Source organism: Cyrtonyx montezumae, unplaced genomic scaffold (genome assembly GCF_038088225.1).
Source record: "Cyrtonyx montezumae isolate F1298 unplaced genomic scaffold, pur_monq_1.0 scaffold_3, whole genome shotgun sequence".
NCBI lineage: Eukaryota > Metazoa > Chordata > Aves > Galliformes > Odontophoridae > Cyrtonyx > Cyrtonyx montezumae.
Window position 1 is genome coordinate 3,450,415 of NW_027072034.1, and position 26,213 is coordinate 3,476,627.

General features: G+C 37.8%; 1 protein-coding gene across 1 annotated transcript in view; it reads left to right on the forward strand.

Annotated features, from left to right (window-relative positions):
- VWA8 (von Willebrand factor A domain containing 8) overlaps positions 1-26,213 on the forward strand; it is a 173,539-nt gene that overhangs the window by 118,099 nt on the left and 29,227 nt on the right. The window contains exons 30-37 of the mRNA XM_065743996.1: positions 4,264-4,380; positions 4,817-4,881; positions 4,982-5,107; positions 5,701-5,810; positions 7,781-7,935; positions 9,439-9,640; positions 15,054-15,135; positions 16,534-16,738. Coding sequence (XP_065600068.1) covers positions 4,264-4,380; positions 4,817-4,881; positions 4,982-5,107; positions 5,701-5,810; positions 7,781-7,935; positions 9,439-9,640; positions 15,054-15,135; positions 16,534-16,738 — 1,062 coding nt within the window. The remainder of the gene's footprint in view (positions 1-4,263; positions 4,381-4,816; positions 4,882-4,981; positions 5,108-5,700; positions 5,811-7,780; positions 7,936-9,438; positions 9,641-15,053; positions 15,136-16,533; positions 16,739-26,213) is intronic.

A 26,213-nucleotide genomic window follows, 5' to 3' on the forward strand; every position in this document is an offset into this window, starting at 1 on the left:
GAAGTGCCTGTCTCTTTTCCATTGGTAATAGAAGGAGCCTTGACTACTTGTAGAGTAGAATCTTCCTTTAGGTGTACTAAGATCACTGGCAGTGTTAACCTCAAAATTATCAGCATCCTCATGTTAATTTAGGTGGATCAGTGTCACCTTTGTATTTAGGGCATGGCTTCAAGAATCAGCTACGTGTGCTTAGAGTGCATCAAACAGATCTGCTAGAAAGACAAATAATGTAAATTGTGTATGTGATGCTTTAGAGATTTGTCTATGTATACTTACAAAAGGACAGAAATATCAACAATATTCGTAGGAATCAGAAGCTCCACTTTTAATAATAATAAAAAATTCACTTGACAGCTGGTATTGCCTAATTAGTGGTTTTATGAAATATCAAAGGCTGTAAATTTTTTCCAAGTTTCTTGTTTAATCAAGGCCTTTGGAAATGAATGTTTATAACAAAGTTTTTAAAATAACGATTTAAAATGGTTGATAACTGCTGGAAAGGATGAGATGATGATATTGTAGCTCTTAGAATAAGCTTGTAATTTATTTCTCAGATAACATCCATCTGGATTCAATAGAGCCCTCCAGTGAAATAAAATTAAGAATTACCATTCCTTCTTGTCCTTTTGAATAAAATTTTACTAAAGCTGAACTTCTTCAGGATTTAATTTAATTGTATAAATCAGAGATTTATCTGCTTTTAAGGCATCTCTACATCTTCTTGGAAGAAAGGGTAGATTATGTGGTGGCCATTGGGCTCAACGAGCACAGCTTCTTTTGACTCTTTGTTTAATCTGAGTTGACAGACTTTAAAAAGAGTCTTCTGAAACCTCAAGTCATTTATTTGCAAAGTGGAAACTGCAGCGTAAAGGGGAAACATCCATCTTTTCAACGTAGTGATGCCTCTGCCCCATCCTCCCCACAAATATTCCAGGGCGTACCTCGACTTCCTAAAGCCACAAGCTCGCCTATTTCCTTTAATTTTTTCTTAATGGATTCCTAGTATATTTACCACTTGGAAGGATAGCAAGTGAAAAGAATTTGGGTAAGTTCTATGTGTGATTTCATACAGGACATATGCAGGAAGAAAATACACACTGGGCATTGATTTGCATATAAATTAACTGCACACTTCCATATTTTCTAGCACGTTGAAAGGCTGCAACCAGATCTACAGAGTAACCTACAGTCTGCCTCAGTGAGCACAGTGAACTTTGCCCAGGCAGTGTCAGCCAGCTTCCTTTAACTCTCCTTTTATCTTTCTCCGTCAGGAAATGGAGTAGGAAGGGAGGGAAGTTCTTTTCCTTGTCCCACGTGCTGCTGGAGCTTTGTCAGAGCTCTCAGATAGCATGTGGTGAGAGAGGGACTATGTGACATAGGAGTTGACATGGGGATCCACCTTGCTCATTACAGGGAAACATCCTTTAGAAGAAGATTGTGGGGATCTGGGAATGGAAGGACCTAGAACCTCCCAGCAATAACACCTGTAGCCTCTCATCCATCTAACATCCTGATGTATGCATTTTTTTTTCTTCAAATAGTAACAGGCATTAAGTTCTCTGTTTTGTTTGTTGTTTTTTGTATCATAAATAAGATGAAGACTTTCTTTTTTATGAGCACAAAGTTTATATGCTCTGCTTCTCCATTCCTGTAATGTTCTGTAGCACAAACAAGTGTCACAAACCGTTTGAAAGACACTTCTCACGTTAGTTAGGTCAGTAATCTACTTGCATACGTTTCTCACCTCTGAAGGCATGGTGGTTTGAGTCCAAAACTGTGTAAGTTCATAGACTCATACTTTTTCACTTACACCTAATGAGAAATAAGATAGGTCTGAATATGTGCCCCAAATGCCCTATATCTGTACCTAATGTCTACAGCAACAGGATTGTTACCTGTGCATCACCCTAGAGGTCATGGTGTGACACTGTTAAAAGAGATGCTTGTGGACATAGGTTAGGTGAGTGCACACTGGCCAGAGCTAAGAATCAGGCTCATCTGAAACTCACAGCAAAGGAGTGTTTGCAGGCTTGCGTGAGCACTGAGGACAGAAAAGAATGAAGCTGTGGAAGTGAGCATGGGAAGAAGAATACAAGAGGGTTAAACTGAGTTGTTTATACTGTCTTTCTCTGAATTGGAAATTTATTCCTTCCCGTAGCTCTGCTCTGTCTTCAAGACCATAAGAAACAGCTTCCCATACCAGCAAAGTGAAATCACAGCCCCGCTTGGTTTCAGGACTTTTAAGAGGAAAATGCTTGCTAAAATAAAAACAGCAGTAAGGAAAGGGAAACTTTGCAGTAACTAAAAATAAAGGCACGGCACTTCATGAGATCGGTTATTTCATCTGTCCGAAGTTTGGAATTCCAGACACTGGGGTCGTGAGGTCACCCAAAGGTTACTTTTCTCCCAGTCAAGAACAAACATAGCGGAATTGCACACCAGCATCTTTTCCCAGCCCACTTGAAGAGTTGCCAAAGCTGCTTTTGGATGTGCTTGCAAGTGACGCAAAAATCTATTCTTAAACACAGACAGAATATACATCAGTCACTTAACGCAGAAGGAAACCATTAACATCAAAAGGGGTGGAGTGGAAAGGCTTTTTATATCAACTACTCTCATAAATTTAACGCTAAGTGGAAGAATGTAATTGATTCGTATGTGTTCTTTATCTCATGTGGAAGGCAAATGCATTTCTTTGGTTCAGCAGCGCTGCTGCACGCTCACATAAATAAAACATGGCAGAAAACCAAAATCCTGAGCAAATGCACTATTCGTTTCCTGAACCACGTTTCTATATTTTTTGGTTTGTCACACATAAGCAAACTTCTTTTTTTAGACGTATTGAAGTCCAGCTGAAATTCCCAAATGCTCCAAACAACGTGGTAATATTTTTCATGCTTTACCGTACTTAGCTTCGAGTAACTGTCATCATTGAATGAAGTGAATTCTCCCAAATAATCCTAGTGAAAGTATGAAGCGTACCCAAAAAGAACAGAAACACTGTGACTCAGATTGTTTGTACTTGTTTTATTTAGGACAGCTTTGTGGGAATTTATGTTTTACTCCCTTAATGTCTGTCGTGCGTTATTGCAGATGTTGTATGTGGACGGTTTACTTTTGGTAAGCCCTTGCAGAACCTAATGTCCTTGCAGAACCTAATGTTTCCTTAACTGGCAAACAAAAAGTTCAGCTCAAAGCTTAATTAATGTATTCTTTTGTACCTTTTAAATGTCATTCGATGCAGGCAAGGTTGGCCCTGAGTGATTGTTCAGTAAGTTAGGAGCAGCTACAGTACTTGGGAAAAAGACATATTTAAAATGACCCAGCAAAAAAAGCAAATTCTTCAAGCTATGTACTTACTGCATCAGGTGCATTCATCCGTGTCATGCACTCCAGACTTGGCTGCAGCACCTCAGACACATTAGGTCTGTGTGGAACATGGATGACAGCAGTGGATTCGGCAGTGGCACCGCACAGCAGGCAGGGAAAGCTTCATTCATACTGCAGTCCCTGCCCTGTGTGCAACCTGGGGCTGGCAACCCCCTCCCCATCATTTGATATAATGTGTGGCTCCGTTGAGTAACAATCTAAGAAAGCTGAAGTTGTTCAAAAGTTAGCATGCCATATCTTCATATATTTTATGTGGAAAATGCTTGCAATCCTGCACAGTATCCTGTCTTGATATTAATCCTCTAGAGCCATCCTGCTGCCCTCCAGCAGCGTCCTCCTCCTGCTGCTAAGCTCTCAGAGCATCCAGGTCACAGGATGTTCACACACTGGGATTTTCAATAGGCTCCAAGAAATCTGTACTGTGAAGTTTGACAGAAAATACAAAGACATTTGTCAGTTGTAAGTTAGGCAATGGGTACTTCAGAGTAATGCTAAGGAAACATAAAAACTGAAACTAAATAGTTTAGTGGCTTGACAGAACAAAACTGCTATGTCTTGCACATGTAGCTGGCTGCATCTTAGAGATGCTAGTCTAGTTTCTGGAGCTTATGCAGAAATGGGTGTGAGCTGTGTAAAGAAAACACCACAGAAAAACTGAAATAATCATTCAAGCCCTTTTACATGTACTTAGCTTGCACAATTATATTTCTCCATGGGCACTGAAATGGACCAAGAAGATTCAGCCTGCATTTTCCAACGAAGCTTAGATAATCTTCTCAGAAAGCTGCTTGACTTTCAAGAGTGCTTCAAACAGATTTATTGTAGTCTCTCAAATGGGTTTGAGATGAACACAGATCTGCTTTTCATTTACAGAGCAATGTTGTGTTGTTATTGGATACAAACAGCGGTGCCATTCGTCGGCTTTTGCTCTTGCCAGATGCTCAAGGTTCTCCTAAGAGAACATCCTGGTGGAGCAGCAAGGAAGAGATGGTGAGGAATAGCGCCTGCCTCTGTTATACTCTTTTTGTTGGAAATCATAGCTTAATGTTGGAAAAACAGCCCCAGGATTGTCTCACTTACTGTATGGGGGACCCAAGCACTTAATTGTTTACTCTCACAGCAGAGATATAAATTGTCAGAGGATGTGTTTATTTAAAATCTTCCCCTTTGGAGCTAGAATGGGTAATAGAACATTTTGTTACAAGGGGTTATGTCCAAAATAATGAAATAAATTATGATGCACTTGTATGATTTGGGACAAGACAGTCTAGATGGTATTTTGAGAGGTAATTAATGCAGTGAGTTATTCTCAGTGAAGGAAAAAAAAAGAAAAGTTGTACACTTTGAGAAGAGTCAGGAAAGCTCACTGGAACTAATCTAACAAACCCTAATTGCTGTACATCACTGTTGTATTTTTTTTGTACAGAGCAGCTACAAAATGTGCCGAGAGTTTTCACACAAAAACTGGCTGGTGTTCTACAAAGAAAAAGGGTGAGATTTGAATTATCTGCTCATATTTTATCTATTTATGACGGATCACCTCATATACATGCCTATCTAATTGTTCTTCTCACGGCTTCTGCTGTTACAGAAACCATCTTATTGTACTCGATGTATTAGAGGGCCAAACTCATACCATCTCACTGCCAATCAATCTGGAATCTGTCTTCCTGGTGGCTGAAGACCGGTGGCTCTTGGTGGAAAGTGAAACAAATCAGTCAGTTAAAACTGATTTTTCTTAATGACATTATTTCTCGTTTGTCCCTGGTTTATATTCACTCCTGGTCTCAGTTTTTTACCTCTGTGTGATAGCTAGACTTAAACAGCTGACGTTTCAAATGGAAACTTGTTCTGGTGAAAGTTCTGGTGAAAGAGAAGAGAATTAACAGTGTGCCTACATTCACACTCCTGAAAATCTAGACTAGATTTAACTGTATGCATGTTTTATTGAGGCAGTATTGATTTTTAGCAATTTGAATGTTGGTGGACCTAGTTTTGGAAATACAGCCTCATAGTCCAGGGTTATGCCTCCTTGCTTTACTTCCTAGTCACATGACAGAAATATTAAGTCCTCTTGTTTTTACATAAATGTGCAGAAGATAGAAGTGGGTAAATAGTTTCCAGTGAACAAAAGCGCCTCTGGCTGGTGTGCCCTTTCCTATCTCACAAATGTTTGGTAAATCACCTAGCTTTAGAAAAAGGTGTTGATAGCCTTGTTTATACAAATGTAGAAAGTTTTCAGAAAATTGAAGTCCTTGTTTAGAGTTACAAGCTTAATCCAGAATTATTATAAATATGTGTCCTTTACAGGAAATTTCTTTTAACGAAGCGTGTCCATATGGAGGCTGAAGACAGTGAGGCTTGCCAGCTGTATGCATTGAATGAAGAGCCAGCTGACATGGGATTTGGCTTAACAAGGGGTATTGAATGCAAGCTTGGCTTGTTCTTTTTTTTTTTTTTTTTTTTTTAATAATTTCTGTGTTTGCAGCTGCACAAACAAGACTCTTTTGCTTTAAAGGACCGGGTAACCTTCCCTCTTTTCATTCTCTCCTGATTGTAATGTGGTTAACAACTTTTCACAAAGCATGGCAAATTCCATGCTCAGACTTCAGGTTATTCAAATAAAGCATTGGAGACCTTCAGGAATGGACTTACAGGATATGTAGAAGCATACAGAAAGGAAAAGGTAAAAAGTTTACTGGGCAGTCAGTAGCACCTAGAAGGGATCACATAGGTTGGTAAATGCAGTCTGTACACTGTCACAAATCTATTACACACACTCAGTTGAGCTAGAACACATTCCCTAATGCTTTTAAAAATAAAAAGGTCTGAAAGGAAGTCACTGTTCATAAAGATCTGCAGGAAGTTTGCAGGAGGCTACTGGGGCCATCATACCTGTGTTATGAGCTAGGAGAAATGTGTGCTGTAAAAGTCCCAAATGGTGCTGGGAAGTGAAGCATCTTCTGCTAAAGCAGAAATCTCCACTGGTCATCATTCTGCCTGGTAAGATCTGCTTGTCTTCGGATCTGATGACATTTTCAACCCTGAACATTTGATCAGGTTGCACAAAATCTTTAGCCTACCTGGTTTAGTAACACTAGAAGTGTATGTTCATCCCGCCTAACAGTTAATGGGTTTTGACCTCTCTCCAGTGTCCAAGCGAGACAGAGGGTGAAAATACAGAAAGCACTGCATTTATATGCATTAAAGAGAGAAGAAAAATATTCCTGATCCTTGTGGCTAGCCTAAGTATGAAGAATGTACAGAATAAACAGTGTAAACATCATAGGAGCAAATATTACTGACAAACAATAGATAAGGATTATTAAAAAAAACGCAAATTTTAGTATCCAAGTACTCTTTTCATAGCTGAAATACCTAGGATCCTTTTTATCTTTTGTGCAGTTTACCCTATCAAGTTATCAAGCTCCATCAGAGCACAGTAGTTTCCTTCCTCTTACTACCTTATTTAGAAACCATTATGAAGTATCATTCCTTAGATGGGTAGAAACCCTATTGATATTTTCAGTCTCAAATTGTTGTGGGCAGTGTTCTGCTGCATGCTTTTTCTGCTGTATTTATCCTTCGTTATCTTTTTTAACCCAGTATGAGAGGTTATCACATCCCCTCTCCACTTTTTTTCCTTATCACCCAGCAAACCCAGAATATAGCATCTTCAGCCTGTTGTCGTTCTTTGAGGCAGAGCATGTGCCAGGAAAGCTAAGAAAAGGTAGACTGGGGGAGTGTTTCCACTGACCCAAGCTGGTAGTCTGTTCATCCATTGAGGGAGGAAAGATTTTCTCCTGCTGCCAGCTGAAGTGGAAACAGAGTACAGTGCTGAACTGAAGGTAGGGGCTTCAGGCTGTGCTGGTATTTTGAGGCAAGGTGAAGTGCAGATACAGACGCACAGAATAAAAGTCAGTTTAACTTAAAGAAAACTAGGCCATTATTTACCAGAAATGTGTTACAAATAACAATATTTAATTTGCAAAGACAGAAAGGCTGCCACCAAGCAATTTCACACTGACAGCTGTACAAAACTACATTTTGCCTTTTTGTGCATGTGCATTAAACAAATCTTTAATGAGATCACATACTGTTACCTTCTGTAGGCTTCCTGCCTCGTTTGCACAGCAGAGGGCAAAATTAAGTGCTGTAAACAAATATTTCCTAGCTAGTATTTCCTGATTTAAGCGCTCTACTCCACAAAAATGCCATTACTTCCTGCTTTCTTTCTGTCTGTTTCATAGCATAGTATAATCAAACCTTCTGTTTATTAGTTAGTTTATGCTGAAATAGCAGTGACTGGTGCTCAGCACTCACACAGTTAATGTTTCCTCTTACACATCTGGATTTAATGACTCTGCTTTTGTTTAATTTCCCTGTTTAGCGTCAGAACTGTGTGTGCCACATGCAGTTGCAAGTGACCAGCTATCTTCAGAAAACCTCAGTGCAGCTGTGGGACAAAAGATCAGCTCCCCCAACAGGATCTTCTCAGATGAACATAATTATGCTACTGTTGTTATTGGTTTCCCAGACCTCATGGTAAATACCCAGCATTATTACACCGTGAAGTAATGTGATCTCATTTGTTCTGTAACCAATTAAGTACCTGTTTACAAAATTATATGGAAGAAGAAGGGAATGATAGTAGATAGTGCACTCATGTGAAGTACATTATTTAGTAAGACAGTCTAATCTAGAATGTTTTCAGTGGCATTTGAAATAGTAATAAGCTGGGTGAGATAATGTGGAGCACAGACAAAATTCACTGAAAACAAGTACTAGATAGTGCTGGCTAGAGATATATTTTAGAAATCTTATGTTTTGGTAGGTTTTAAATTAAATATAATGACTGAAAAAAGTCTTTCAGTATCATTTTCATCTGTGAATTTTTTGCTCAGGGTGCAGCAGGTTGCAAACCTCTAGATTTAACAAAAAGATGGAGAAAACAGTAGCTGAATTATGCTCCCCTTCACTAGTTAATGATGTGATTAACTATAAATACCGTACACGGTTGAGTCCACTCTGTATCCAAAAACCCCTGTGACACAAACAGAAAAATACTAGTAAATAAAGTGAAACTTTGCAGTGTAATGACTGATGCTGTTTCAAAGATTGGAGGTAGACATGGGGAGCATAAAAGTGGTATGCTTCATTCTTCATTTATATTTGCTGTCTGCTGATCCATGACAAAGATGCTGCTTGTGTAATAAATTCCATGTGATATTTGCTAAATAAATTAGGGCAAAAAAGAAAATTTAGCTGGTACTGGGCATGAATTTTGTGAAAAGACAAATGGTGGAAGAAAATACTTTGAAAACCAAAATGATTCAAAAATACGTCTTTGTCAGTAAGATATTCCCTATGTCTTTGTCATTTCCTCTTGATTTTTACCTGATTTGGATTTATGTTATTGCCATTGCACTAATTTCTCATAATAGGAGAAGTATAATCATTATGTATAAAATATTTACTGTAAGTATATTCATGCAGTCATTTAAAATGTATATGAGTTAACTGTGGGACAAGCAAAATAGCCTAGAAGAGGAAGTACCCAAGATGCTAAACACCTCTGCACTAACACTGGTGATGAAACACTTTGTTCTCCTTGATATAGACTGGAGCCCTGTCTTTCCTTGTACATGTCTATGCAAATGTGAATGGCAAAACACTTCAGATTCAGATCTCCAGCTTCAGTTGTTAATGGTGTAGTTGTTTATATATGAGCAAGGTATCTAAGCTCTTATTTATAATAGTAATGTTCCACTGACAAGTGTGGAGACCTTCAAGTTGGGATGATTTGCTCTCAAGGCTCTGCTGACTGTTGTGGAAGATAAAGAGCAACTTGGATTTCTGTATACCTATGTTTATTTCTCTCTGAAGTTGTTGCAACTTCAGATCTTCAAAAGGTCTGATTTCCTAAAGCTTCCGTAGCTGATCTATTGTTTTCAACTCCTTAGAGGAGTCCTTAATGACAGAATAACCCAGGCCTTTTTCTTGTCATGTGATGATATGATTTTTTCATTAGAGTCTTCTCTCTTGCAGTCTCCCAGTGAAGTGTACAGCTGGAAAAGGAACTCTTCTCTGAGTCGCAAACACGCTTCTCCTTCTGATACATTTTATTACGGAGCCCGGAGGAAAAGAGGAGCTGCAAAACAAACCAATTGTGTAACTTTATTGGCTTCTAATCAAATAGTCAGGATTTTACCACCTGGAGATGTGCCTTTGAAAGACATTTACCCAAAAGGTAAGAGGTTCAGATACTTGTATGGCAACAACTGTATGTGTTTGGTTTTGTTTTGTAAACTGCATTGCTTGTGAATTTTTACAAAATGTTTTTAAAGAATTGCAAAGCAAACATTTGAGGGGAAATGAGAGTAGTTACACTCATTTTACCAATTTTAAAATCAATTTGGATCTTAGTAACATGCTTAATTGTACCCCTGAGGAATTAAACACACTGCCGACGCTATGAATATTCCAGTAGATAGCATCTCACTTTGCCCACACTGGGGACCAGCTAGAGGATTGTGATTGTTCCAGTTCAGCAGTCAGCCTTCACCAGTATTTGCAGCCTCTGCTCAGTGCACAGCAAATGCACCATTATAAGACCTGCCTTATTTGTCACACCAGTTGTCCATCCATCTCAGTTTGAAGACAAATCCTGGCTCTGCTTTTGGCAGGGACAGCAAGAGAGGTTATTTAGAGAATGCATGTAGCCCTATCACTTCTGTGTCTTTGCTTTCATACTTGAGATCTCAGTGTTTGTCACTGCTTTATTAGGGATGCTGCAGGGTACATTCCTGCCTCACTTTTTAAATCTACGTTTATGGACCTGTTGTGCTCAAATTTGTCTGGTCCCTTTTTGAACTTGTGTGTTTCTGCAGAAAGTTCACAAGTTCACTACTCTCTGTTGTGACCCAAACTCTTCCAAGGTTTATGAAGTACCCCTTATTCTGGCATTGAGGGTTGGGTGAATAACAGTTCTGCATTCATCTTAACCATCACCTACATGACTTTGTAAACTGCAGCCACGTCAGCCTTCACTCCAAACTGAAGGGACCCAGGCTTCTTTCTTCTCTTGTCCAAGATGATGGGCAATATTTACATATAGTAAAACCATCTTTCACGTGCACACTAGAAAACAGGCATAGGCAACAGACTTCGAGACTGTTTTGTGCTGTGATGCTACATTTTCTGTTATTGTATCTTTAGCTTCTTCAGCCAGTAACTAAAAATGTGCCACTTAGTGATGAGCAGCAGAATTTGTGAGTTTATCACCACTCCAAGGAAAAATGACTGTCAAAAGAGAAAGCCCAAAAGAGTTGTATATGGTAGAAGGGCGGGATTTTTGAATTTATCAGCACAAGAACCTATTCTTGCTTTGTGCTATTTGAGCTCTCTGTTCCTGAATAGATGCTTTATTCCAAATTAATTCACTTTTCCAAGGTAATGATCTATCTACTCTCACATAACACAGATTAACTTCCCTGTATAGATAAATTATTTTATTTATAAATTACCAAAAAACAAAGCAAACAAACAAACAAAAAAAAAAGGTAGAAAAGCAAGTAACTGAAAATATTTACTTGACTCACAGAATCACAGAACAACCTGAGTTGGAAGGGGCCCTCAAGAAACATTGAGCCCAACTCCTACCTTCACACAATACAAAGCAAAAACTTTTTTCTGAGAGCACTGTCTGAGTCCTTCTTGAGCTCCAGTAACTTTATCCCAAGGCCGTTCTCCTGGGGAGCCTGGTCCAGTGCCTAACAACCCTCTGGTGAATAACCTTTTCCTAACACCCAGCCTTTCCCTTCCCTGACACAGCTCCTGCCACTTCTTCCAGTTCTGTCACTGTTATCAGAGAGCAGAAATCAGCACTGCCTCTCCACTCCCCTCGTGAGGAAGCTGTAGGCTGCCATAGGATATCGTGAGTTGGAAGGACCCTCAAGGATCATCAAGTCTAACTGCATAAAGGACCACCCAAAATTCAAACTCTGTGTCTGAGAACATTGTCCAAACATTTCTTGAACTCCAGAAGCTTGATGTTATGGTCAGTGCCCTGGGGAACCTGTTCCAGTGCCTGACCACCCCTCCCCTTGGCCTTAACTTCTCTGGGCTGAACAAACCAAGGGACCTCAGCCACTCCTCAAGATGTCTTGCCCTCTAGAGCCTTGAGGACATTCCTTTGAACACTCTCTAACAGTTTTATGCCCTAATAGTGTGGCACCCAAATCTGTGCCCAGTACTCAGGGTGGGACTACACAGGACAGAGTACGGTGGAATGATCCCTTTCTCTTTGGCAGAACTGTACCTGATGCACCCCTAAGTACAGTTGGCCCTTCTGTCTGCCAGGGCACACTGCTGACTCAGATTGTCCTTGCCATCAGCCAGAACCCCCAGATACTTTTCTGCAGGGCTGAAAGTTAATGGTCAGTTTTTCCAGTGGAGTCCTTCAATAACCTGTACTACTACAATATCAACAATGCCATAAAAATGGCAGATGATGTTTAGTTTTAGTATAACATACAAGGATGAAGTAAAGATTTCTAAATTCTAGGTCTAAAATGATGAGCCGATCATTACATCTGAAAAATGATGAGCTGATCAATGCATCTCAAGAGCATGATTTTGCAATTATGACACGTGGTTTCATTAAAATAGTTCAAATCTCAGCAGTCACATCAAATTCTAAGAATTACCAAGGGAGGAACAAAGTAAAAACAATTCTTTGTGCAGTTGTGTAAATCTATACATCCTAGGGAAACTGCAGAAAAGGGCAACAAAAATGAGCAATATTGCTTCAGCCATATCTCCTGAACTAGGACACAAGATTGATAAAGAGAAATTTGGTGGAGTTCTAAAGAGTGTATATGGCATGATAGCACAGAGATGTGGAAAATACCTGTAAAACTGTTTGCCGAAGGATGTTGTAAATGCTGAAACGTGGATCCAAAGGAAAACTGAATAAACTCATGGAATGTTAGTAAATATATAGATCTTAAAACTTCATCAAAAGATACTACGACCAGCTCAAGAAGCCCGTGGGTTGGAACTTGTTTGTGTCTTGAGGAGTATGCTGTGTATTCTTGCCACTAGTTCTTAGACTTTTCAATTGTCTAACTTGGAGTCAGGACACTAATTGAAGGACCTAGTATTGTCACTGTTAAAGCATGTATCCAAAATCTTTCCACTGAAAAGGGGTCACAGAGAAGAGAGATGCACATACATGTATTCACTTGCCAGGTGAGATTATTAGGTCCAACTTCTTACTGTGTGAATTTGGTGTCCAACATTTGCAGCACTCCCTGCTGGGCTACACTTTTCTTCTGAAGTTTGCCTCTCGCTGACTGATATAATGTTTAATTGAGTGTACACTTAACGGCTGCCAATAGCTGCCTAACATAAAGTCTGGGACTGTTTGGTATTCCATGTTGCTTATGCTTGATTGTTCTGTGTAATTTATGGACAGCCTTTGGATATTTGGTGATTTCCCATCATGGGTAATGGTAAAGTGAAACAAAGGCATCCTATTACACAAGATTGAGCAATGTGGCAGGCCCTTGAAGTTCTTGTGCTAATGTTTCCTCTAACAACTTGTTTTATATTCTTGCTTCTGTTTGCTTATCTATCATGCTTTCTTTCTCATCTTCTTGGACAACCAGTCAGTTCTGGCACATGGCCTTCCATTTCTATTAATAATTCAAAGTGCTCTGCCAAAGTCTGTTGTGCTCCAATATGTATTACCAAACCTCTCCTAGGAACAACAAGGAAAGAAATCATTTCCTTTGTTTTATCAAAATGGTAAACTAGGGTAATAGTTATGTTTGAAAAGAAACTATAACAAGTAATAATTTCCTCAAAGACTGCCAAATAGATGTATGGCCACAAAATGTAAACTCAGACAAGAGTTCATGGCAGAATCCCACAAGTAAGAATTAATGTTTATTCTAAAAACAAGGCTATAGAAATGAAGGCTGCTTGAGAGTAAATATTTACTTGGATTCTCAGCACTTTCCATAGATTAATATAAAATAACAATCTGTTACTAAGTGTGTATCGCTATTAGTGTGACTGGAATGACATGTAATACAACACACAGTTACAGGAATAACCCCAACACGTCATCTGGCCCACCTGTTTGTAGGGACAGGATGTCACATGTTTAGACTCTTCTTGACTGTTGTTTTTCAAACATTTATCTTAAAAAAACTTAAAGTGATTCTAAGGCTTTCCTGACTAGTCTATTGCAAAGCTTCACTCTCCTTGTACAATAAAAGGTTTTCGTAGTATCCATCTTGTTTTGTTGTAAAATAATGTAAAAAAAATCATGTTGCCTCCACTCGATCAGAATTATACTTCCTGCTTAATAAGAATTTTCAAGGTGTTATGGTAAGTGTGTTTTATTCCCTGTAGTTTTCTCTTTTTGGACAAAAAAAAAAAAAGATTCCCTTGAATTTGTTCTCATAGCCCACCTGTTCTAACCTCTTTGCCAGGTCCTCTTACTCAGAACTTGTGTATCTACATTTTCTTTTGTTTGATGTCTTGAGCTGGGCATAGCTGTTTTTCTCCCTCAGACTTCAGCAGAAGGAGGACAAACTATATTTGTTTAGATGCTCATATTATTATAAAGCCTTCATTATATTTTTCTACTCCGGCAGCAGCATAGCATCTAGTTACTTTGTATGTTCATTGTGAAATCATTGACTGCAGTTCTGGGGCCCACACACTTGTTTCTGTATTGCACTTAAACATTTGGTTACCTTTTCTTCACCTTCCTCCTTTACAGTCCCTTTTAATTTAATCTGATTGATTTTTCTTTCTAATTTATTAACCACTCTTTAATTACAATTCTACCTCTTCCACTTCAGTACCTCTACATCTATCTACATGTTCCAGGTCTATTACTGGAATTTTTTTAAGAGTAGCTTACTCTCCATTATTATCCAAAGAGAGAGCACATTTTTATGAATTAACAAGATTTAGGCAAAACAGAAAATGCACTGTGGCCTACGAACATGTATTTCATTAAATTTTGTCATTTCTGGTTGTTTTATATTTACATCCTTACAGAATGATCACTAAATACAGCCAATAAACTACTGTAAATATGCATGCTGTAGATATATAGGTACTGTAGATGTGCATTATGTGCTCTTGTGAGTTATTCTTTATACTTACTTGAATGTTAGGCCCCCTTATATTGCTTGTCTTACTGGTCTTTCTATGTGCTGTATGCAGGCACCAACACATCTGCAAGTAACGTCAATCTCTCTTTTTCAAGGAGGTAAAAGGCATATTGATTCAGAAGGAAACCTTGACTTGCTTTCATCTAGTGACTATGATATTTTGCACTCATAAAATGCAGTGTAATTCAGTCTTCTGGTTTCTCTTTCTGGAAAAGTTCAGCTTGTCAGTTTCCTCCAGATAGCTGAAAGCAAGCTTGTCTACTCATGAACCCAGGTGGAGTGCCTATCTATTTGCTCACAGTAATAATTGTAAAACATTTCAGTGTTTGCAAGTTATAGTCCTGTGTTGAATGTAAAGGTTTATCATTTAATGACATGTATAATGAAATGTTTCAGTTTAATCTTCTAAATGCAAACACAATAACTAGTTAATCATGTAGCAGGAAAATAAGATTTGTTTATTTTCAGATGTTGCTCCCCCACAAGCTGCTGGATACTTGGAAGTAACAGATCTGAACTCGAAGAAAATCAAATACATTGCTATTCCTAGGTAAGTTGTTCTGTTCATTAGGGCAGCCTCTGCCTTACACGATGAGCAAACAGAATTTGATGGGTATTATTAGTTCTGGATAAGCCAGTATTACTTGTGGTGTGGAAGGTGAAAGTAAATGACATTCAATATGTAAAATTTTGCAACTATTGCAGCATATTTGTGTCAACATTGGTTACCTGTTTACTACATGGTAATAATGAAAATATGGCATTCATTAATAATTATGAAAAGTGGCTTTATCTTGTAGCTCTCATTTTCATATACCATGCATTCTCCCTTTTCTTTTCCCTTTTCTTTTCTTTTCTTTTCTTTTCTTTTCTTTTCTTTTCTTTTCTTTTCTTTTCTTTTCTTTTCTTTTCTTTTCTTTTCTTTTCTTTTCTTTTCTTTTCTTTTCTTTTCTTTTCTTTTCTTTTCTTTTCTTTTCTTTTCTTTTCTTTTCTTTTCTTTTCTTTTCTTCTCTTCTCTTTTCTTCTTTTTTTTCTTTTCCTTACCTAGTACAAGGATTTAAGCTTCTTATCATATATTAAATCTGAGCAGAAGTACTGATAAAAAGATGAACCCTATTAAGAACTGATAAGTTAAGTGACTTTTCATATACATCAGTAATTCAAAGCTAAAACCTAAACTCCTTTCCTCCTTCTTGCATAGTTAGCTTGGTCAAATGCTAACATAACTCTCCTTCAGTTGAATTAGTGCATGCTAATTTCAGTCTTAAGAAGTACATGCTATACTGCGTCTTTGCTCTTCATAAATTATGAACTGTATTATTAATTAATGCAAGTTGCAAATCATTGTATATGTCATTAATAGTACTAAGAAAATGCAAGGAATATTTCCTATTTTAACTAACTTTCCCTTCATATTTTGTAGCTGTTAGACTCCTGATTTAGCATTAAATTTTCATCTGCAGATTGACTGCTTGTTTACAACACTACTAAGATTCTCTGCACGTAAAGCTGTGCCATCTTTAAATGAGTGTTTAAATCCTCACCTCCTGCTCAAACACTGGAGATATTACTTTAAGTTGATGTGGAGAACCCTTATTCAGTGTTCAGATCATGTTCTCTCGTATTTCTTCTGTAGTTTCATGTTTTTCTTGTAGCACATTTTTATTTTTTCATACTCTGTATAGGTTTGTTTTTTTTTTAAGACTTATCATCTCCAGATTGATAAGATACAACAGTGGACTAGGCTTTCATGAACAGATATCATTTGGTCATAGCAAGTTTCAGTAGGTGAAATCTTTCAGATAAAATAGTAGATCTGCAGGGCTTAATTATGGTCTCTCATGCAATGAGGGTATAATTTCATTTAATTGCCACCTTAGCTACAGAATTATTCATCCTCTTTTTTATTGCAATGTTAAGATCAATCACACCCACGCTTGTTTTTCAGCCCAGGTTCTCTCTCTCCATATACATCTTGGCTCTCTAAGATCTCAGATGCTGATGCCCTCTTGGCACCACTGGGCAAAGTAGGCTTGGTTAGCGTGGACATGGGAGGTGGTGTGAGGCTCTGGGAGACTGGGCTCGAAAGCCTGCAGCGTTCCCTGCAGGACTGGAGGAACATGATTGGACAAGAGGATGGTCGGCCTGTGCAGGTAGGAATTCCCTAAGCTGAAGTGAAAAACATTTAGTAAATTGGTGCGAATGATTTTTTTTTAGGTGTGAGAAGAGTCAGGGGAGATATGTACTGAAAAACATTTAGAGGTAGAAACGTGCCTGCAGGAAAAGTTGAATAGGTGTCTTCACCGAAAAATAACCACACACAATAGCTTAATTACCAAGCTGATTTGTGACCCTGTAATTATGGTTACTGACGTTTCTTTTTGAGTGTTAGGGTTAGGATTGTTGCCAATTTCAGTACACTAACACGTAAATTAATTCTGTACCTCATACTGGTTTTTAAGTGCAATTTTCAAAATATGAAATGCTGAAAGCAGTGTTTAAGGGAAGCATATACTTTTCCAGAGTTCAAGTACTTGGAAAAAAAATCCATTCTGTTTCTAGTTTAAATAAGAAACTTGAAACCTAGGTGCAAGATGCCTTGAAAACTAGCAGATCAGCAATGTTAGGAAGGTTTCATTATGTCCATGTTCTTGTATGGAATGTTTGGGTGGGTGTTGAAAATATATTGCATATAGATGTATGCTGTGTGTGCATGTTCATTAATGTACTCAATAATTTGTAGGATCACCAGGGCAACACAAATAGAAAATTCAGAACTTTTCAATGGCATCTTTAATTTTTGTTAGTATCATTCTTACCTAGGGAACTGGAGTATGCTTTAGGAAGGACTTTTGAGTAGGAAGATCCTGTTCTCTAGCTACAACTGCAATTATTTCTGCTTTGTGAGTTTCTGTAATCACTTTCACAGTGTGATAAAATGAGAAAACAGAATGAATCATCTCTAAATTAGATATTTCTGTATTATTGTTTACAAAGAGTCCAGATATTCCAAGCGTGAATGAGATTTATTAGGCAGAAAACAACTCTTCTATCACTTTCTTTTCCCACACTGAGTTCCCTTTCTACAGGACAGTTACATACACTTGTGCAAGAACTGACAAGTTCCTGTTATTGGATCATAGTTCATGCCTTTTGTAAAAGTCTTGAGAGAGGAAAACTGTTAGCCAGTAGCACGTTTGTGTGGTTTCATGTTGCTGTACCAGTGCCGTTTTTGTTGCCTGTGTAGTAACACTATCGCCATCTTGTGGTCTGATACAATCAGCTTACATCAGCCCGAAACCTACTGATAAAGGTGATTGGTAGGAGTGTGAAGTGCAGAGTTTTAATTGTTTAAAAGTTTTTCCTTATTTTTTTATATCTTTTTTAGTTAACTGCTGTAATACCATTTGGCAGTATTATTGTACTGTCCATCATAGTCAACCAATTATTACAGAATACTGTCTTGAAAAGTTAAGGATCATCAGAGAATTTTAAGTTATTTAACTAATAATGTCAAGTAGCCACTTTACACTAAGGTTCAGAGGTTTTCCTACAGTCATAAAGCAATTTTCCAGATTTGTAGTGAAATTTCTCTCTTCTGACACTGCTTCTCTAAATAGTAGGCACACTACTGGGTTCATTCTTCTTAGTATATCTGTTTTCCATCCTCTGTCAACACAGAATATTCATCTCAGGCTGGTGGTTTGTCAGAATTTGAAATGGCATGCTGTTTGATTTGGACTTAAGGGCTGAAATAAAGCATCCCATATGCTCTTTGAACCTGCATGTTTATCACTAACTTCTGTTTCTGAGCTGCACATGCTTTGCTTTAAGTGGAAAGACTGTGAGACCTAAGAAGCTTTCTTTACCAAGATATTACAGAGCAATAAGCAAGAGAAATCTTACCTTTTATTTTATGTGCAACTCAGATAAGATAATAGATACATACATAGGTGTTGTGGGAACTCTGTACTGCTATCTGGGGGGGAGGACCCTTTCCCACTTCATTTTTCAATGGACAAAGACATAGAAGCAGTACTTTATTAAAGCATTCATTTCTGGAAATGAATGGATGCTGTTCGCTTGAAAATATGTTCATGTGGATTCCTTCCTTAAGATGAGCTTGGCAAGAACTCAGGTGTTTCCTGTTCTAGAGATAATTGCTTTGCTAAGAAGACTGCAACTTAGTATTACCCTATACTCATGTTTACAAAATTATTTTGCAGCCACATGTTGATTTGCTTATTCGAGAGTATCAGTCACATTCTTCTATATGTTTCATGCTCAGATACATATTAAGTATCTCAAAGTCTAATGAGGCATCTCCAATTCCTTAACTAAATCCATCATTCTCAATCTTGTAGCAGAAACTCACTTAAGAAAATTGTCAGTGTTCCGCTTATTGCTAGAATTCATTCCCCATACCAATTTACTGTTCCCTGAAGGCTAGTATTGATGCATCCCACAAAGCTAGTACAGACTTAGCAAAGCTTAATAGCCCAATAGCCATACTTTCACAGTGGTGTTTCTTCACCAACACATGAAACCTATATTGATTTCTGCAAAAACACAAAAAATCTCTGCAATCTTGAAAGAAGATTGGATTACAATATTCAATATAAATAGAATTCAAAGGAATGGAAAGAAATCTTCAACCAGGTTTCAGTTTGAATTATTGGTACTGTCTCCTAGGGTTGTTGCTTGGCTTTCAGAAACATGTTAGATCTCAGAAGCAGTCTGTATGTACATAAGTGATAAAACAGAGGAAAATGGACAGCTGTTCCAGGGGTATTCAGTAATTAGACTCCTATGATTTAATGTCATAACAATTAACATTTGTTTTGTATTGTTGATGCACTCAGCAGAGTTCAAGCTGCTGAAGTCTTGAGTTTTTGAAAAATAGTTTTTGAAAATATGGCTTATGTGTATATTAACTTTCTCTTGTACAGTCAGGCCAGAAATTGTCTTCATTTATTGAAGTTTTAAACTCAGAGCATGAGTGCAGTGTTCAGAAATGATTAAACTGTAGTGGCTAGCATATGAATCTAAATAAAACACTGGATTCTCTGAAGTTATAAACTCAGTTTGAAATGCATTAATTGTTGAGCATTTTCACTTTTTTAAATACAGAAAGATTTTGAGAGATTTCAGTAGATAGAAAAGCATCGTGCTCCTTAGGCACCTGAAATCTCTGCAACTAAATAGTCTTTCATTTACATGTGATTACTAGCAAAATCATTTCTACCTATATTCATTACACTTAATTGTCTTTTACTATAAATTGTTGCCCAGGATGTTTGTCCTGTGGAAATACTCAGAATGTCATTGTTTTAAAAAATCTCAGGACAAACCCAAACCATTTGAGTGCATAAAAACATTCAAAAATTATAGAAAAGTTGTCTCAAAATGCATGTGCAGTTTTGATTTAGAGAATATTACCATGCAAAATGGCATCCTAAAGCTAGGGACAATCTCTTGTCATTTCAGTAGCAAGACTGCAAAAGATGCATTATGAGGCATGCATGAGCTGACTTTCTGCCATTTGTGCTTATAGACGAAGGCCTACAGAGTTCAGTGATTGCAACTCTTTTAATCGTCTGTGGACTCCTCTCTCTGGTTTTCCATTGGCAGTATATCAGACCTTCCTCACAGATGTTCAAATACCTAAGCCATCTTTGTGAAGAAATCGTATTTTCATCTGCCTGAGTAGTTAACAATCAAATAATAAAAAAAAAAATCTTTCCTCTTTCCCATCTTCCTGCTCTAATCCTAAAACAATGTTTCTCATTTTCTGGAAGGTCCCAGCTCTTAGACAGCCTACATCGTTGCATCACTGAAGACAGCTCATGTGCTTATTAACAATGCTTGCAGTTTAACTTCTCTTTTGTATGATCAGAACAAGGGGCAGGGAAAATGGCGGAAATGTAATGGTGCTTTTAGTCCTGAGTTAGCATCACATAATTTTTTGAAGGACTAGTAGATTTGTTTCTTTCATCCCTTCATAGTGATACTATACAGAACAGAAGAAAAGTTGTGTGGTTGGTTTTGAGTTTTTGTAAATGATGTAGGAGCTTTCCATGTATGTTTCTGGAAATCACTTTTACAGTTGTGAAAATTAAGCATTAATAACAAAAAGACCCCAAGTGTCTTGCCAAGGTTTGATATGTTGATTTCATTTTTATGAAATCCCTTATAGCAGTTGTGCCTTGGTTTATTGTTGGCTAGGACCTTTGAAAACCAGCTTCAAGTTCTACTAAATCAGAGAGCTTTTTCAAACTGTCTCATTAAAATCTTAGATCATTTACGAATTACCTCTTTTTCCTTCTTACAATTTTTCACCTAAATGTATGCTCACACTGCCTAAACATAATGCAGCCTTTTGCAAGCCTTTGTGATGTATTAGGATGTCTCTGGAACAATTGTGTTCCAGAGGATACACACGGTCCACTACGCCCTGCTACATTTCAAGATATCATTAGATGAAAAGAAGCACTAGATATACTTCTTTCAGGGGAAAGCAGTTTCAATTCATTGCTTTAAACAGTGTTTGTGTGTACCTATTTATACACAAGCAGCTCAAGTGGATTTGCTCTGGGTGTGCTTGGGAATGCCGAGGAGTAACAGAAAGGAGATGGTACAGGATCCAGTTTCAGACCTGCAGGCATTTCAGTGTCTGTTTCTGAGCTAAACACAGAAGCTCCCATTATAACCAAGAGAGCCCAAAGAGCTCACCCTGAAGGAGCCACCTACATGTGGCTCTATGTGCCACCTACACGTGGCACCTATATGTCTAGCTGTATGGGTAATTACCACTACCAATACCATTACCAACTGTAATGGTAACTGCAGACACCTGGTTTATCAGGGACATCCCTGCCTTGAGCTGTCTGCAGCCTGGATCCAAATTCCATCCTCAATATGCAAGCTATTACTTATAGACTTAAGGAAATAGATAGATCTTGGAAATGAGATTTCCTTTATGTCTATTTCTCTTCTTCGAACTGACATTAGAAAATCTGTAGTTGTTTGATTCTCTGCCATCTTTAGGCAGTGAATGCTTTACTACCTTTCTCAAACAGCCTAGTTTATTTTATTTGTGTTCCACTCGACTGTTTGTGTGTATGCACATATATATGTATGAGGACTTATTCACCTTCTAATGAGTTAATATTTATGCTGTTATCCAAATTATTCTTTCTTTTCCTTTTGCTTTTCTGAGACTTCAGTTTGTACATGAAAGTTTAGGATAATGCAAGTTCACCTGATAACATTTATTTTTGGGGTTCAATATTTATCTTAAGTATAAATTGATTCTGGCATCTCAGTATTACCACCTTGCTTGTATTTACTGCTCAAGGTCGACTTTGATCTATACTGACATACATATATATTTTGCTGTTGGTTTTTGGAGTGTTTATATTTCTTTTTCGTTGTACTTTAGAACATTTTAACAAAAATCAATCCTGATGTTAAGACTGAAGTGGTTAAAGCTGCCGTTCCTGCTGTGTAATAAAAGCATGACCTGCATCCATAGGTGCTGTAGTCCTTTCCTCCCATCAAACCTGTAGTTATTTTCCCACTGTGGACCAGGTGGTGGTTCTGACCACATGAGGGCATAAGCGAGCTAATAACGGTGATTTTAGTCTTCTCTCACACACTGTCATTAGAAACGCCATAAATTATGAAAATCATATGCAGTGGCATGTTTTCATAAGTTAGGAATAACCATATGAGAGCATTCTGCAGTCCTGTACACGACCGTGAAAAACTGGAAATATTACAGATGACAGGGTTACCTAGTCAGTATCTGGATTGCAGGGTTTGGTAGCACTTGAAGTGCTGAGATCCATGAGCCCCACACACTCCAACCTCAACTATTCATTGCAGTCTAACAGTTCTCAGTGGGATGGTGTTTTGGGCTTCTTTGCCAAGCGTGGGGTACGGTGTGGGATTAGTTCTGTGACATTCCTGGACAGCCTGACTCGCTCTAGCAAAGTGGGAACAAGGCCCTGTGTGTAGGGAAACACAAGACTAGACAGTCAGGAACCTGTAGAGCATAAGAAGTTCACATCACCAAAATTTTCTGCTTGGTAAAGCAACTCAGATAAAGATCATCAGTTCTTCGACAGCTACTTTTTCTTATATAAATGTCTTCAGTTGAAATGAGGCGCTTGTCAGAAGCACTATGCAAACAGTTTTAGAATACATCCCATTTCCTAAAGCTCTTCCAGACTAATTAGGGTGAACAGACAAAGAATGGGAGTGGAAATAACCTTAACTTTCTGTTAGTGAAGGCTGATCCAGCACAAAGTTCCTCTTTCTTCCCCTGAACCTCCTCTGAAAAACCACAGTCCTCATGGGAGAAAATGTAATACCTCAGCACAGCAGCCTTCAAATCTCAAAGTCTGCAGGAGTGCACATTGCTGACTTACATGCTAGAGCTGCTAACATGAGTGAAATCCTGCCATCAGAACAAAAGAATGTATACTGGTGGTTCTGCTCCTAGGAAACTTGTTCTCTAATTAATGAAAGAACAAATGCAGAGAAAATGTAACTCTTCTGAAGGGAGCATGTAAACAGGAGGGGGAACGATTGCTTTCATGGATTGGTAGCGATAGGACAAGGGGGAATGTTTTTAAACTAAAACAGGGAGGATTTAGGTTAGATATTAGGAGGAAGTTTTTCACCCAGAGGGTGGTGATGCACTGAAACAGATTGCCCAGATGAGATGCCTGGATTATCCAGAATGCTGGATTAAACTCTGGGCAGCCTGGTCCAGTGTTTGGTGACCCTGCCCGTGGCAGAAGTGTGATGATCGATGATCTTTGAGGTCCTTTTCAACCCAGGCCATTCTGTGATTCTATGATCTGATTTATTATGGTAGTTCTAAAAAAAGAAGAGTGGGGAGGATTCCTTTAGAACACAAAACGAAATAGTTGATCTTTAATAACTTACATCTGTGTTTCTTAAGAACAGATTTGACAGGGTCCTAGATCTGTAGAAAATACAGCTTTTCTGCTTTTATTTGTAATTTTTTCTTTCAACTTTGTTTTGACTATGTAATGTCCTGCATTTTTCTGTCCAAAATACTTCTTATTGTCATAGTATGTCCACATACCTCCTCTTTCTAGCTGTGGATTGGTTAGGTACTCCAGAAGAAACTCAATTCCGTTTACTGATGTTAGGATGTATGGAGTAATAATGATAAATAACAAAGCCAGACACTGGGTGCTCTGATCAAACTTGCTAGTGGGTGACCTAACATCTTTTACTTGAAACTAATTGACATGCAAACTTTCAATAAGAAGAAATGAAAATGGAAGGTGTTAACAAAAGGATCTGTTAGGTAGAAGAAAATATATGACATTTTATCACTGCTTAATCTAGTTTATCCAGATTTTAAGCCATGGAGCAAATGAAGTAAATGAAGACCTACACCAGCAATGGCTGCATTTTGTGGATCTCGCATAGTGGGATTTTTGTATTTGGTGTATAAAGACTTCCTTCCATTGCAGGCTAGATAAAGCCTTCTGTGCATTTCTCTCCAAATCTCCACTTCTTTCCCCACACAAATTAACCTATCTGTAATTTCACATTTATTTTACTAACCCAAAACTGCATTAAAGCTATGATGCTTTAAGTGGTTTTGCCATTTGAGTTCAAATAGCAGTGTTCAGTGGAGTCAGATAATGCATGAAGCTTCATTAGTTCATTTTGAATTCTTGAAAAGTTTTGCAGACAAGATAGGAAACCAAAATGAACCAAAATGAATGACAACAGCCTAATAAGTGTATTTTATACTGCAGTGCCATTAATGTGGGTTTTTTTTCACTTAAGGGTAAAACTGAAGACAGAAAGTATTGCATACTTTTTTTTTTTTTTTACCTAGTACTGAATATACCTTTCTGTGCAAAAAAGACTCATTGGTTCAAATTTTAAGTTTCATATACTCTGATAAAATAATACATACATTTGTGCTACTGATAAAATATTGTATTGGAGGAAAGAATGTTTCTGTGCCTTGTTAAATAGTCTAGGGTACCACTGAGGTTTTAAGGTGGTTGATGGGACTTGGAAAGGACCTAAAATGAAACAGTGGTTTCATCTCAGGGAAAATCAATCTATTGCACATCTGCTAAAATACATTCTGCATGCTGTGGGAAACATTTTCTAGTACTTCGTGCTACTGTGGGGTGGATTATTTAATGCCTTTTTCACCTAGAGACTAGTCATGTTCTGTTACAGCCAAAGTCAATCTACTTTCATAAGAACATATAGTTATGATAGAGGATTTTCCAGATTTTGATGAGCAAGTTAATATCTCTTAAATCACATGAAGGACCAAAGTTTAAGATTTGTCCTGTTCTTTCCCTGTGTGATCTCCTGACATATACCCAATCTTTGCCCAATGTGCTAATGAAGGAAGAAAGCTGTTTAAGAAAATGTTAACAGTTTAATTGCTTTATAGGGTCTCCTACCTGTGCAACCTGGGCTAGGGAGCTGCTGTGGCAGGGGGTTGAACTGGATGATCTCTGGGGTTCCCTTCCAACCCCTAAAATTCTGTGATTCTGTGATAGTATTTGTAGTGTATTTATGTTCATGTAAGCATCTGGAGCTTGTTTTGTTCAACATTTACTTTGAACATTGTGTGGAAAGTAGCACATATTCTTCACTGACTATAAATGCCTTGTTTAATGACACTGTATATTAACAGAAAGGCAAAATAACAACTTAATTCTTTACTTCTATGTCCCAGAATGTTAGGAAAGGACTAGTTATCTTCTAGTTTGTATCTTAGCAGAGTTCTTCCCTTCATTATGAAAACAGTAAATGAAGAATGAGATCTAAGCAGCCTAGATCCTGCCTACATCTGTCTGCTTTCCTTGTCTGATCATGTATAGTAATCTGTTTTATACCAATTTAACTTACATTAAGCTAACCATCTATGTCATGTGAACTATATTCCACCTTAGTGCACGCATTCTTTTTCCTATTTTTTAAATAAAGTAAGAAACATCCAGTAATGCAGTATTATTACTACTACTGAATGCTTGTGAAAGCAAGTGGGCATCCGTGCTTTTTCTTCTGAAAAATCTTCCTATGTAAATTTCTCTGTAGCTGTAAACATTGCAGCTGTGATCCTATTTTCTTGAGCTTTATATAACAACATTTTGCCCATTAGTGTGTGTATATTATGTCATCAGTCTGTCTATCTCTGTTATCTTGTAAAGAGAATGGCCTGGTCTGTTTTAAAATACTTAATGGGATAAGAAAAATATAATTTGAGGAAGTTTGAGGATGCAACTGTAGTCTATATTTTTAAGTATATATTACGTCCCTTTTTACCCGAAATATGTTAGCTTGGAATTACAATATTTTTCCTGATTTTCCCCTTCTTTTAAGATGCATTCAGACTACTAAAATAAGCATTATATGTTGCTTAAGAATACTAGATACAAGTTAGTACTGGCAAGGCCAGCTGCATTAAAACTAATGGGAAAGTTCTGTTTTCCCAAGCATGGGGCAGCTCTCCCCTGTTAGAATCCTTTTTCCACCAGTCCTCAAGCAGAAACAAGCTTTTGTTGCTGAGGGCATTGCAAAGGAGCTTTTCTGGCAAGGACTCCTGAA